General features: G+C 37.3%; 1 protein-coding gene and 1 long non-coding RNA gene across 3 annotated transcripts; both read right to left on the reverse strand.

Annotated features, from left to right (window-relative positions):
• Positions 1-952: 952 nt before the first annotated feature.
• On the reverse strand, positions 953-3,530 carry LOC133718853 (uncharacterized). The gene is made up of 4 exons (XR_009850624.1): positions 3,208-3,530; positions 2,514-2,615; positions 1,288-1,392; positions 953-1,146 (listed from the first exon to the last, which is right to left on the reverse strand). It is a non-coding gene; the product is annotated as an uncharacterized LOC133718853 (long non-coding RNA).
• Positions 3,531-6,246: 2,716 nt separating this feature from the next.
• Positions 6,247-13,635, reverse strand: LOC133717801 (lon protease homolog 1, mitochondrial-like). Of its 2 annotated transcripts, XM_062144542.1 has the most exons (20): positions 13,272-13,635; positions 13,047-13,112; positions 12,709-12,888; positions 12,537-12,602; positions 12,280-12,321; positions 12,043-12,165; positions 11,655-11,753; positions 11,365-11,430; positions 11,158-11,244; positions 10,932-10,971; positions 10,532-10,703; positions 9,934-10,058; positions 9,621-9,751; positions 9,432-9,536; positions 9,168-9,281; positions 8,579-8,746; positions 8,396-8,497; positions 7,962-8,090; positions 7,144-7,662; positions 6,247-6,812 (listed from the first exon to the last, which is right to left on the reverse strand). In XM_062144542.1, exons 1-20 carry the CDS (start codon positions 13,521-13,523, stop codon positions 6,636-6,638), a joined length of 2,763 nt encoding a protein of 920 aa, XP_062000526.1. In that variant the 5' UTR covers positions 13,524-13,635; the 3' UTR covers positions 6,247-6,635. The 2 variants fall into 2 exon arrangements, with proteins under 2 accessions (XP_062000526.1, XP_062000527.1); XM_062144543.1 differs by lacking the exons at positions 6,247-6,812; positions 7,144-7,662 and having other exon boundaries at positions 8,015-8,303.
• Between the last annotated feature and the right edge of the window lie 705 nt (positions 13,636-14,340).

The raw sequence follows: 14,340 nt of genomic DNA on the forward strand, positions 1-14,340 counted from the left end.
CCGACGCGAAGGGGTTTCTTTGGCTCGAGAGTGTCGTCAGCGGGGGGTCCTTTCTTCTAGCCCATTGTTTGTTTGGGTTAGGGTTTTGGGAGCGGGAAATGAGAACGAAATTAGCGATGAGGAAGAAGAAGTTGTAGGTACAGATCGAGTCTTAAGCACCGAATCTCGGCCGCAGCTCCCATTGTCTTCATGATTACCGTTGCCTTCCAGTTCGTCTCTAGGTCGCTTTCCAGTCGAAGATGAACAGTGGCCATTGGTAACTCGGCTCCAGCCGGAGAAAGATCGGCGCAAAACGACATCGACTTCAGAGACGGCAAGGGTCTTGGTTTTGAAATTGAAACACAAATTGGGTATATTAATACCAAGGGTAAAATGGAAAACGAAAATATCACTAATTGACCTTTTTTAACGAGGGTTAAATTAATATTACTAACAATTTATCAAATAGGAAACTAGGTGATATTTTTATCATTTTACACTATAATGTGACATTTTCCTTCATTTTCTTTTTTGAAAATAAATGTACGACTCCACGAGTTTCATATTTATGCAAAGATCACTACAAAAAAAAATTGCAACGGCCACGGCGCAATGCCGTCGCAAAAACCTCTTTTGCCGTCGCAAAAGAGCATTGGCGACGGCTCTGCTACGGCAATTCTTCCGACGCCGTTGGTGGCGTCGCCAATGGTATTTGCCACGGCAATTCGCCGTCGCAAGACTATTAGCAACGGCAAAACGATTGCCGTCGCAAGAATTTTGCGACTGAAAAATGCCGTCGCAAATACCAATGGCGACGCCACCAACCGCTACTGAAGTTTTTTGCCATCGCCAAAAGTCATTTGCTACGGCAAAAATGCCGTCGCAAAAATAATTTTTATGAATAAAAAAAAAATTGACATGCAAATATGCATGCCATTTTTTTTTTTTTATGAATAAAAACTATACAAAAGGAATGAAGCTTATATAAAAAGAAATATTACATTTTAATTTTCCTCATGAATGTTACAAAAGGAATGGAGCTTCTACCAAAATTTACAAAATTAAGCTTTACAAGTTAGTTATTTTCCTCTACTTCAAGATAAACTTTGCAGGGATCTTCCTCGATCTACTTCACATACCAATTACTCTAGTGTTGTTGCAAGCCTCCTATAACAGAAAATCAGAAATCTTCAAGCAATCATTAAAGAAACAAAAAGCTAGAAAATTAATGGGAGATGTACATGACACAAAAAATTCAAATATCACAACTTATAGGATACTAAATTATATATAAACCATTTCCGTTACCTGAGCAGCAAGAGTGTGAAGAAAAGTCCAAGTGGCTCCTCTGACCCCTTTTTTTTCGTCACAACAGCAGCCAATTTCTCATAAAGAAGTCGTACATCATAGAGCCTACAAGGACAAGCAATTACAAGCATTAGTGAAGTCGGCTCTTCAATCAGTACAAATGAATAATCCATAAAAGTCAAAACAAATAACCAAGAGCACAAGAACTTTGCTTTTACCTTAAGGTTATCAGCATTCCAGATTGCACCTTCCACGTTATCTCATCCTAACAACCCCCATTCCATTTACAATTTCTAACATTGGACATTTAGCATAATCCACAGTAACCCCATTATCCAAGATTATACTAAAGGGCTCTGATAAACACAATTCAAACATAAAGGACCAAATTTCATCAAGAACTGAAGATTTGTTCATTCTATCTATTCGCCAATTGAAGGGTATATTCAAATTGGACAAGTTCTGAAAAGGCATGATCTAATAAAAACAAATCTTTAAACTGCTCACGTCAAAATCAAAGTTCAAATTTAGCATATTACACACAATAACCCTCCCCACAGTCCCACCCCCACAATTGTCATTTCCAGAATTTGTTTCCTTACTCAAATCATGAAGCATAATTGAAAATACCAAGCCATTGCCTTCTCAAAACTTTCTTCACAACCAAACAAAAGCAAGTAAATTGCAATAAGAACTGTCACACTAAACCCATATTAGCAAAACCCAGTTACAGAAAAACCTCAAATTTTTGGACAATTTCTAAACCCCATAATCCACAGTAACATTGGACAATTTCTAAACCCCTGTATTCAATCTTGGCTTCTACAGAGAAAGATTCAACACTAGGAACAAAGCTTGATGACAAGAGAACAAATTAGCTCATCATTTCATCCTGATCAGTATCAATTCATCTAGGAATCTAGGATATAGTTTAGAAAAGCTTGAAGACTAAATGAAACTCTACCAGAAAATCATGAAACATTCCTGTTCCATCAGCATCAGAATTTCGATGATGAATTAGCATTGATTAACAAAAACATATCTCAAGACTCTGACAGTATCCATCAATTGTTGCCAAATTCTACTACATAGACTGAAAGTACATATTTTCAATTATAAGATGAGATTTTTCCAAGACAAAAGATAGCACCAACACCACTCCCCCCCCCCCGGGAGACAAGCAAGAAACCAAGACTGTAAAGTACAAATTTCATTCAAAATCATACCAGCTAGCGTATCAGGACCATAACTCTGTACTACGTTAATGCGTCCACCAAAAAGAGGCTCCGGGATGGAGGCCATCACGTGATTGGTAAAAGGTTCGGCCTCTGAAATACAAAAGAATGAGTTATGGTGATGAAAAAAATAAAACCAAAAATATCATTTATATTGACAGTATGTCATAAGAAGAGTGAAAAAGAATCCTTGATTAAACATATAAGTAGTGAAGCTGCATCTGCAATGACATCTATGAACCCTCAACACCAATTCACTTTACGAATTCTAAGTAAGTTATGCATCACATTGGGAAACCATCTAGGGTAGAGAAGTAGTTAACTTGATTAAAAGACCAAAATTGTTTGAAAAACTTTGACACAAGAAGTCCAAATTAACTCTAAGACAGTATGCAGGCATCAATTGCGTAGATGTTATATATCTCTCTAGAAGAGACACATAACAATGACATCTTTGAAACCCTTAACAATTATTCACTTTACAAATTCTACATCTTATAAACTTGGCTGGAAAAGTAATTAATTAAAGAGTTCAATTGTTTCAAAAACTTGCACAACATCTCCAGACTCTGACAGTATCCATCAGTTGTTGCCATATCTACTCCAAACAAACAAACCAAATTCTACTACATAGACTGAAAGTACATACTTGCAATTATAAGATGAGATTTTCCCTAGTACATACATTGGAAAATGTAATATTTAGTAGCAGATCTCCTCTCTAAGGCTGATATACACGTAAATCCTTCAAATTTGGGCATTATCATCAATAGGAATCGTCCTGAAACCAAAAGAAACAACCAAAATACAGCAAAATGAACCTCAGAACCTCAACATTGCTTCCAATCTTTTTCCCAAAAATTCACAGAAACAAACTAGCTCACATATTTGATAAAGAAGAAAACAAAGTCTAAGAGAGAGTCAAACTCATAGCGAAAGAAAAGGAACCGCAAACACAACCGTCCAAACAAGAAAAGGAACCCCAAAAGCAGTAAAACCAGCGGAAAACGCCCAAGCCCAGACCACCATGCTTCACCAAACCCATAACGACAGCACCACCAACAGCAATCCCCGGCATCAGATCGCCTCCTTGGGCCACTACGCCGCCGCACCACATATCTGCGCCGCCGCGTCGCCTCAACCCAACGAAGGCCACCCCAGAACCCGATCCACGTCCGAACCCAGATCCGAAAAGGAGCTAGGTCCGCACCAGCCTCACCTCTGGCATGGGATCGAGCATCCAGTAGCCGCACAGATCTCCGATGCAGCATAGACACCAGATATCGCTTCCGGCAAGCCGCAATCAAGCGCCACCCCTCGTCTGCCATCGGCCACGATTCGGAGAAGACAGATCGAAAACGATCTGCCAGACCCGAGCTCGACCCTCCTAACTCCATCCATGGAACTCGCTTCCGCCAACGACAAACGCTGCCATCCCAGAACCAAATCCTCTCCCGGACCGGAACGCAGCAGCGAGAGCGCCGGCGGCATTCGGCCGAGAGAGAACTGACGAACTGTACTGTTTTCTCCTCTCTCTGTCGCGCGCGTGGGGCGCGTTCTTCCTCTCTCTCTTAGACTCTGTTTTCTCTTAGGAACTGCAAACGTAAGTTGAAAAGTAAATAAAGGCTACGGCAATGGTAGCGAAACAAGAATGAGGAAAAACTTTGCTACGGCATCTTTAACGCGGTCGCAATTGAAGCATTTTTATGCGACGGCTCTCCTTTGCCGTCGCAAAATAATTTTAATTTTGCAACGCCTTGTTTCCCGTAGCAAATCTATGACCAACGGCGACGGCATTTTAGCGCCGACGCTAACTGTGGTGGCCATTGCAATTTTTTTTTGTAGTGTTTTGTGAACAGTATCTGACCCAGGGTGAACTTGCCCTATTGCCTACAAAGAGTGACATTTGTCTATCGATATCCAAATATTCTTCACTAGTTAAAACCTGAACAAATTCTTTATATGTTTATAAATTTTTATAGATCTTATTTTTATTCAAAATATCGCACAAACAGTACAATGTTTCTTGTCAATCCAAGCCTTTTGTCCAATTGTGTAAACCTGTCATTGAATTTCTGAGAGAAGCGATGAAGATGTCCTTTCCAACGGTACAATTTATCTAAAGACCTCTTAGATTCTTCACTAGTTAAAACCTGAACAAATTCTTTATATGTTTATAGATTTTTATAGATCTTATTTTTATTCAAAATATCGCACAGTACATTGTACTGTTTCTTGTCAATCCAAGCCTTTTGTCCAATTGTGTAAACCTCTCATTGAATTTCTGAGAGAAGCGATGAAGATGTCCTTTCCAACGGTACAATTGATCTAAAGACCTCTTAGAGCATCTCCAGTAGATATGTTAAAAATTTTGGGTCAAATTTGAATTTGAATTTGACAGATGATGTGGCATTTGACAATTTTACTATATTTACACTCCAACCCATCAGTTAAAATAAATGTATTTTTTATTAACTTTATGAATATTTTATTAATCACAAAATGCACCATCTCCATCTCCTTCTATTTCTCTTCTTCGCATCCTCCTTTTTCTGCTCCTGATCTCTATCTTTCTCATCCTTCTTCATCTCTATCCAAAGCCCATGACTCATTCTTCTGCTCAAATCCAGCTGCATAAGCTCAATACAATCACATAAACATCCAAATCTATGAAATCTAGCCCTTGAATTCTAAGATAGAGCAACAACCCCTTTCATCTTCTTCATCAGATCGATCACAGAGAGACTATTATAGAAAACCCAGAAGCCAAAAACGAAGAATTATAGGGAGAGGAATTAGTGTGAGACATTTCTTGCTTTCTTGTTTTATCTGTGAAACTCGGGTTAAGACTATAAGTTTTGCTTCATTCTGGGTACTGGATATGATGAAAGAGAGGGATGAGAAAGAATCAGAGAGGAGTGAAAAATAATTTCAAAAGAAGATTTGGGATTAATCTAGGATTTTGATGTTGTAGAGGTTGTTCCTTTCTCTCTGAGATTAATCTGGGATTAATCTGGGATTTTGATGTTGGGATTAATCTGGGATTAACCTGTTTTGATTAATCTGGGATTTTGATGTTTTGTGAGATGTGGGAATTAGGAAGAGAGAGACCAGAAGGAAAGAGGGAGAAGAAGAGAGAGTTTTGTCGATCTGGGTAGGAAGAACAAAAGAGAGAGACGCGAAAGAAAGAGAAAGAAGGATAGAGAAACAATAAAAAAAAGAAAAGACAGATGAGTATAGCACTGTCAAATTTGACAGTTTAGTTTCAATATGTCATCCACGGTGGCAATGGCATATGGGTTGGAGAGTATTTTCATATGTCATTTATAGCTGTTGGGCTGCCATGTGGATTTTAACACATCCATTGGAGATGGTCTTAGATACGCAATAAGGAATTAAAGGCAAAGCCTTGGTGTAGATTTTAGCTTTACATATTTAATGTATTTGTTGTACCGCACTTATACAATACATCATTGGTGACCTATGGTCTGTTGTTTATTTAAAATAATCGATATTGTACATGTTACACGTTCAAATCTCACTAATATTATGAAATAGATAGGGTGAGAAGAGAGGTTAGCCCAAGTGGTGAGGGGTTTGGGAATTCTGTTACAGTTAGGCGATGCATTCATTCCCCTCCAATGTTGGGAAAAAAAAAAACAAAAACAAAAAAAACAAAAAAAATTTAAAAAAAAATCCAGAATTGGTGTAAGAGAACTTGTCTCTCACTCTCTTTTGTGAAGCATCAGTATGAGGCCACGCCGCAGTATAATAGGCTTGATAAAAATTAACAAGATGAGATAACAAAAAACAGACTAATCTGGAAACTCATATATCTCATTCCAAACTTGGAACATTGGTGTTCTGATGAACAACGTTCTGCTTGTTACAAAAATGGGGCAGATGACAGAAACTTTTTACAGGATGAGATAAAAGGATAAGAAAGTGGGTAAATAAGAAAAAATGTACAACCCCACCCAATGATCCATCTTAGCCCTCTTTTGTTCTAAAACTATCCTGATGTGAATCAACATGGTAAATGTAAAAGTAAAATTAATGAGGGTGACAGCAAACACTCACCACCAAATTAGTCTGTAGAATGGCTTGCCTTTCCTAATTTTCGTGATCACCGAAAGCCAAGTTGAATATCTGACTGTAGTCATCTACAAAGTGAACATCCAGGCCTTCCTTTACATTGGGGGTAAGCTCCTCATAATCCCTCTTGTTAGCTGAAGGGAATATGATGGTCTTCACTCCGCCCCTCCTCGCTGCTATTGTTTTCTCCTTTACCTAAATTGTTAGCAATTATGAAATTTAAGATCCACCAAAATGTGCTCAAAAGAAAAGACATGAATATATACAGAAATCTAAGGGGTATGGTTATAGAAATCGAAGGGGACTTAAGAGTGACACTAACTTGTTTTTACATCACTTCATGGAACTGAAATCTTCATTATAAGGAACCAGGAGTGTATCATAAAGAATCACATTAAACATCCATAATTTCCAAAAAAAAAAAAAGAAACCCGTATGACTTGAATCATAATATAATATAAAACAAATTCATTATGTATGTGTGTGTGTACAGAGAGAGAGAGAGAGAGAGAGAGGTTTAGCATACCCCGCCAATTGGAAGGATCCTCCCGGTTAGTGTTACTTCCCCAGTCATTGCTAAATCCTTGTTGACAGGCTTCTTCATGGCAAGGGAGAGCATGGATGTTATCATAGTACAACCAGCACTGGGCCCATCCTTAGGTATAGCCCCTGCAGGAATATGGAGATGAAGCTTGGAATCGGCAAAGAAAGTGTTATCTGGTTCTTTATCAAGCAATATCGATCTGGCAACAGTGTGAGCAATATGGGCACTTTCTCTCATGACATCCCCAAGTTGGCCTGTGACTTGAAGTGCTCCTTTCCCGTGAGCTTCCTCAACCTGAGTGGTCTCTATATACAAGGGGCAACCACCCATGGCAGTCCAAGCAAGACCCATAACAACTCCAACCGGAGTCTGTTCGTAGATGTGTTCAGCATGGAAAACAGGTTTCCCAACAAAATCAGGTAAGTTTGATGAGTCAACCAACACTTTCTCAACTGTTTTTGTTGCTTCACTTTTGGGAATATTTCTAGTATCTCTTCGAACCTGTAAAAATGAATTCAATCATCAATGCCCTGTAAAAATGAAATCAATCATTTACATATGCAAAATGATATGACTATCTTTTTAAACCTGTAGCATGGAGGTCCATAAAATTGCAGCACAGAGTAAACAATTCTTTGCTAAATACCAACTACTTCTGAATTTTTCCTCTTTCTTTTAAAGATAGAATTGTTTTAACTGCATTCAAGTTGCAAAGTAACTCATACCTAGTAACTTTAAATATCATTAGACTCCTGTTTTGGTGTAGAAAAGAAGGAAAGAAGAAAAAAATTATTAGATACCTTTGAACCAACAACATGTTCATCACTATCTGCAACTTCAACAACTGCAGGTTCATCTGAGAGAGACTGTATTTTATCACCAACTGCCGGTTCATTTGCTGCTCCTTGTCTAACAAGTTGCAGAGCTATCTGCAAAGCAAACAAAAAAAAAAGAAGAAGAAGAAGAAGATAGGTTAAAGCATATCATTGTTCAAAGGAACTAATTCATTATCGTATCATTGGCCAAAGGAACCGGATACATATCATTGTCACAGAAGATTATGAGCTTGTTCCGGATTTATGACTTCATAGTGAAATCATATATCATGGACCTAAAGCACCTATCTCCCTGAAGGCCTGGACCTAAAAGAGAACTACTGACATAAGGTATTTTTTCTGTCATGATGAAATTTCAATTTTATAACGATCATACTACTCTGATATTTTTCCCAAACCTTGCGGTAGATTCTTTCTATGTGCTGCTGGAGGTTCCTAACACCTGCTTCCCGGCAATAATTTTCAATGAGTGCAAGAAGAGCTGCATCGGTCACCTCAACCTGAAATATGTCAATTACCATATACGTAAAGACTACTGCATATATTAAACAAATTAGATACAAAATGACATATATTAGTACCTGTTCAGGTTCAATGCCACATGCTTCACGTGTGGTCTTCTCCAAATACTCTCTAGCAATGTGGATTTTATCATCAGTAACGTACCCAGCGATGGAAACGACCTCCATTCTATCCAACAGAGGAGTTGGAATCATGTGCACAACATTTGCTGTACAAACAAACAGAACCTACAATAAAATTTCCACGCATGATTTATCAAGCTATTGAACAAGGAGGGAAGAAGAAAGAAGCCATCCTTGATCTTTGTTAGAGTCATCTGTTGCAGAACTTACATGAACATTTTGCAATCATCAGTACAATACTGAATATGTTAGGAGACTACATCTTTCCTAATGTTCCTAGTACATACACAAATCTATCATGAGGAAATTATGTTCTAGTTGCTGGTCAGTTCCTCTATTTACAACTTTAATGCATACATCTCTCAGTATGTAGGTTAAAAGAAGTGGACATCTAGGCACCCCCTTTCCTTTACAATGAAGTTTTAAAATAACGGTGATACCCATGCACCAGATGGTTTGGAGATCACTAGTAAATTACCAGAAAAGTCGCAATTTTCTATGGAAATAGTAATTAGCATTTGCTTACCTTAGATAGGTCAATTGGAACATCAAGATAATGGTCTAGAAAATTAGCATTTTGCTCTGCATCTAGAAGCTCCAACAATGCACTTGCCGGATGACCAGCATGCCCCCTTCCCAACTGACACAAAATGAGGCCAATTTCAAGATTGAAATCATCAATCATTAATGAAACTCGAAACACACATTATGTTTGCTAATAAGCATTTTATAAATTCCGGACTAAAAAACAGACCAAAAATCTGATGCAAGAAATCCAACTATTTATTACCTTGTCAATCTCATCGATCAGAACCAGAGGATTAGCTGTTCCCACAGTTTTAAGGCATTGTACCATCTTTCCTGGCATGGCACCAACATAGGTTCGACGATGCCCCTAAATGTAATGTTAAGGTTAATTTTTTAAAATTTAGCTGCATGTTGTAGTAATCAAGATTCTTGTTTATAGAGGTTCCTGTACCTTAATTTCAGCTGCGTCAGTTAACCCTCCTACAGAAAATCGAAAGAAATTACGGTTCAAGGCATGTGCAATTGAACGACCAATGCTGGTTTTTCCTACTCCAGGTGGGCCAGCGAGACAGATGATTTTTCCTGTGCCATATAATCAAAGCATTAGTAATCCATACTACTGTAACAATATATATCAAACAGTTTGCAAGCATTGCCACAAAACTTGATAGAAATAACTATAAAATAAGAGCCAAGATCATGGAAAACAGGGTCAATCCCAAACATCAAGATAGACAACTATGAAAGAAGAAGACTATACCAACCTTCTGACATTCCTCTGAGTTTTCCAACAGCAATAAATTCCAATATCCTTTCTTTTACTTCAGTTAATCCATAATGATCTTCATCGAGAACTTTCTGCGCCCGAAGAACATCAAAATTCTCATCACTGCATTTGGAGTTGAGATGAAAGAACTTATGAAAGGTCAGCGCTCAATAAGGTGCACATTTTTCTATAAATAAGAGAATAACAATACATAATCCAACAAAATGGCCAGATGCATTCGCTTCTAATCTTTCAATAAAAGTAGAAACATCGAACCAATAAAGGTTTACTTTACAGTTAATCCCCTACCCACTCTAGATTATCTAAATAAATTCTCAACTTAAGGTTAAGAACTTCAACAAGTACCATGGTTTACAAAAATCCTTTATTTACAAATACCGTTAAGGATTATAATAGGAATCACAAGTGTGGCAGCAGTAGTTATAAGTGGCTGTCTATTCTAACCATACCGTACTTTGTCCAAAAAATCTGAATAAAAAATCTTTCATCATTCTAGTCTTAACCAGAATGAGGTGAAAATTGTAAAATCTCCCTCCCCATTCATAAAATTTAAGTAAACTGAATAGAGCAATAACCTGTAATTTCCCCAGGGAAGTGAAATCAACCAATCTAGATAATTACGTGTTATATTAAATTCACTTGAACTGGCATCCAACAGCTGCATTTTGCTAAGCTCTTCTTCTATGACTTGCAAAACATTAGGTGGGAATTTTTCCCTATTTGGTTCAAGCCTCTCCCTAAACTTTTCTGCACCACAAGATCAAAAAAGCAATGCAAAAGTTACATCTATGTGCATGAACAATCAATAACTAAATCAATTCATCCATTTATTTCCACATAAGTACTTAATGCTAATAAGTTTTGCATACAAACAATTATTCATATATATAAGGCACAGACTGTATATTATTTAGAGTATAGAAATTATACAAAAACACCTATGCCTACGAAATGGATGAATTACAAAATACTAACCACAAAGCGCTGTTCTATCATCAGCCTCTAATCCCAGTTCCTGAATCATGCCAACCCAAGTAAATTCCAATGAGGCACATGGTTGAATAAGGAAACTGGGATAAAACTCCCAAAAATAATCAAATTAAATCAATTAATGGTAAACTATCATACATAGCCACTAGAGATGCAGCACTAGCACGGCCTGACCTAAAAAGATATATTTGATTAAGGTGGAGACAAATACCTTCTTTATTGCTTTAAGCTGCTCATTTAACAATTTGCGACGCTGTTCAGAAAGTATTTTCTCTTCCATTTTTTTCATAAGAGATGCCTGAGTACGAGACACAAAACAAAAAGTTCAGAATATAATCAAACACTCTATTTTTATGTTGACAATATAAACAATAGGTGCCATATACCAAAACAATGGCATAGTGCCATTTCATCATACCTGAATCTTACTGATCTCTATCTCTTTCTTCACTAATTCTAGTGTGAGCTTTAAACGATCATGCACCTGGGGGGAAAAGTGGCAGAAATCAAACCAACAAGAATAAAAAATAAAAATAAAAAGATAAATATAAAGCAGAGATAAGCATGGACGTGAAGGCTAGAAGTCGATGAACAAAAGGTTTTGAAGATTTACATTCTTCTTGATTTGAAATGGTTTTGATAACGGACTACATAAAAAGTGAGCTCTCTAATTACCAGCCACCAGCATTAAATTTGATTCGTACTCACATCTATCTCTTCAAGTACTTTTTGGCATTGCAATTTGTTTGCACCAGATATAGCAGCCCCAAAATCTGCTATCCTTGTAAAATTAAAATCACTTATATGCTGCACAAATTGAAATGAAAAGAGAAAGTTAACAGGAAGGAATTGAAAATCCAAATGATCAAATACCTAAAAAGATAATGACCTGTATACAACTCACTCAGTGATTGTCATAACAATATGAAGCATATACTAATTACTTCATGGAGTCATTTAAAGACAAGGGGAACCAAAATGAGGGGACAAAAGAGATTTCACTGATGATGCAAGAACAAAGTTGCTAATGAACCAATAAGCACAGAAGCATAAAGACACTAAGATGTCCCAACACTAGGAAAAACAGAAAAAAAACCTGAGTATATGTTTGAGCATGATCTCTCCAAAGAACACTAGTCTCCAGAACATCTCTTAGAGTTGATATAACCTCATATGATGTTGCCTTTATAACATCATCATCCTTGTCATATGGCTTATCCTGTAATGCAAACTCTATCCAAATGAGAAAAGGGGAAATAAAAATCTATATATGAGTGGAACCTCCTAAAATGATAAATTTGGGCCAAATAACAATATACTGCAGACATCTTGCCTTGAGATGATCAACTTTTACAGTCACGGGATCCTCATCAACCTGCAAAGGAAAAAAAAAAAAAAAAAAAAAAACTTGCTCAGATCAACACTGTTTATTTCAAAATTCAAAATTATTATACATGTATGCACTCATGTAAATAAACGTGGTGTTTTGTCATGAAGCATGAATCATATAACAAGTAATGATGAACAACTCTAGATATGACATATCAAGACATCAATGAACATATATGCTTACTAATTAAATCCACTCACCATCTCTGTAATTCGAAGTCGCCTATGGCCGATTAGGACTACTTGGTCTCCTTGAATGCTTGAAATCTAATACACGAAAAATACAAGTAAAACCAGGAACGAAAATTCAAAAGGAATACAAGTTAATCTACAAATGAGAATGCAAAAGGCAAATGGGGGCAACATCAGATACCTGGGCAAGCGTACCAACTTCATGCAGACGATCAAACAACTCTTTCCCTTTCAAATCAGGAATGTTATTCTCTGTCTCAGAACAAGGGTCGGTCCCTGGTTCATCCTTGACAAGGAAAGCACCGGCGTATGGAACTTGCCGGTTTCTACTTTCCTGTAGAGCTGCTAAGAGTTTAGGATCCTACAACACCGAACAAGGTATAATTCAGTTCAATCCCCTTCATAATCAGCAATTTCACACACAAAATGAACCCATTAACACGAGAAATATCCCAACACTTCAAAGCATTAACCCCGAAAAGCAATATGATTCCAACTCTACTCAAAAATCTCACATACCTTCACATATATTGGCATGTAGAAACCCGGAAACAGTGGTCTATGCGGCAATGGCAATGCTAAAACCTGCCTCAAATCCCACACAAGAAACACAAAAATCACTAAATTGCCTCCACAAACATACAAAATGAAGAAACTTCTTAACAACAAAGTTGAGCATTTCCTTATATTAACCAAATGACACCACTTTGCTAAAGCAAAAACTAAACCCAACAAAAAACCAACCTTTATATAATCTTCAGGATTAAGATTTGTGGGTATGATAGCTGATGATGATGACGACTTGGACTCAGCCTCTGCTTCATTTCCTAACCCCTTGAACTCGATTTCCACCACCCCATCCCCGTTTTTAGCGTCAGAGCACAAAAAAGCTCGACGGCCCAAGTTGGGATTCCGGCGAGTGAAGCCGGTGATAGAGCCAAGAGCTCGGAGAAACGGTGAGGCCGCCGGAGAAGAAGGAGAGAGGAGTTTTAACATTTTTCTGGGGTCAGCAAGAATTCAAATTTAGAAGAAAAAGGTGAAAACTTTAAGCTAGGAAAACCGCCATTGTTGTGGAAACTTGAAACTTCAAAGAAAAGCCCATCATAAACCCTGCTGGGTTTTATTTTTGAATAAATTACATTTCATCCATCGAGTTAAAGAGTGATTTTTACCGTCGTTTACTAATTAAGACTATGGCTCCATTTAGCCAAAGCCATCGGCCGCCGTTAAGACTTGTTTTCCTTCCTATAAATGTGCTTCAACTCAAGGAGATCACATGAACAGAAACCTCTTGTAATTTGTCTTTTTCTTTTTTTAATGTTTGCTGATTAAGACATTGTTGTCAACTTATCGTCAAATTCCAGTAATTTCTTCAAGGTTTGTTCCCAACTCATTTTATGTGATTCTAACTAGTGTTTTTTGATTAAATAATAAAGACATTTTTCTCCAATATAATGCGAGTTAGGCATATAAGAATACCCAAATATGCTATTTTGATAAAATGTTATTAGCAATGTGAATGATAAAAAATAAAATTAAAATTAAAATATTGTATTGAGAACATGAGAAGGTTGTGGTAGGGAGAGCAATAGGGTACATATGGGTATTGACAATTCATTTATCCGAACTTGGACGGCACGACAAGCGCATTAGGGTTACGTACCTCCTAGGATTTTCACCCGATATGGTTATTTTATATACACCCCATTCTACATCACATTGTTAAGCAATACAAGGTTCTCTGAACCTAATTCACCTCGATTCACTCTGAATCATCACAAACCTAAACACTCTTATTCTCAAATTGACTTGA

The sequence above is a fragment of the Rosa rugosa genome, chromosome 6 (genome assembly GCF_958449725.1).
Source record: "Rosa rugosa chromosome 6, drRosRugo1.1, whole genome shotgun sequence".
Taxonomy (NCBI): domain Eukaryota; kingdom Viridiplantae; phylum Streptophyta; class Magnoliopsida; order Rosales; family Rosaceae; genus Rosa; species Rosa rugosa.

Bases quoted from the DNA above. Each gene is read 5' to 3' on its own strand.
- LOC133717801 (XM_062144542.1), bottom strand. From the start codon at position 13,523: ATGTTAAAACTCCTCTCTCCTTCTTCTCCGGCGGCCTCACCGTTTCTC. The intron at 11,754-12,042 runs GTTTTTTTTCTG...CAATTTGTGCAG, and splicing joins ATGCTCAAACATATACTCAG to CATATAAGTGATTTTAATTT. The intron at 7,663-7,961 runs GTATCTAATAAT...TCATTTTTACAG, and splicing joins AACATGTTGTTGGTTCAAAG to GTTCGAAGAGATACTAGAAA.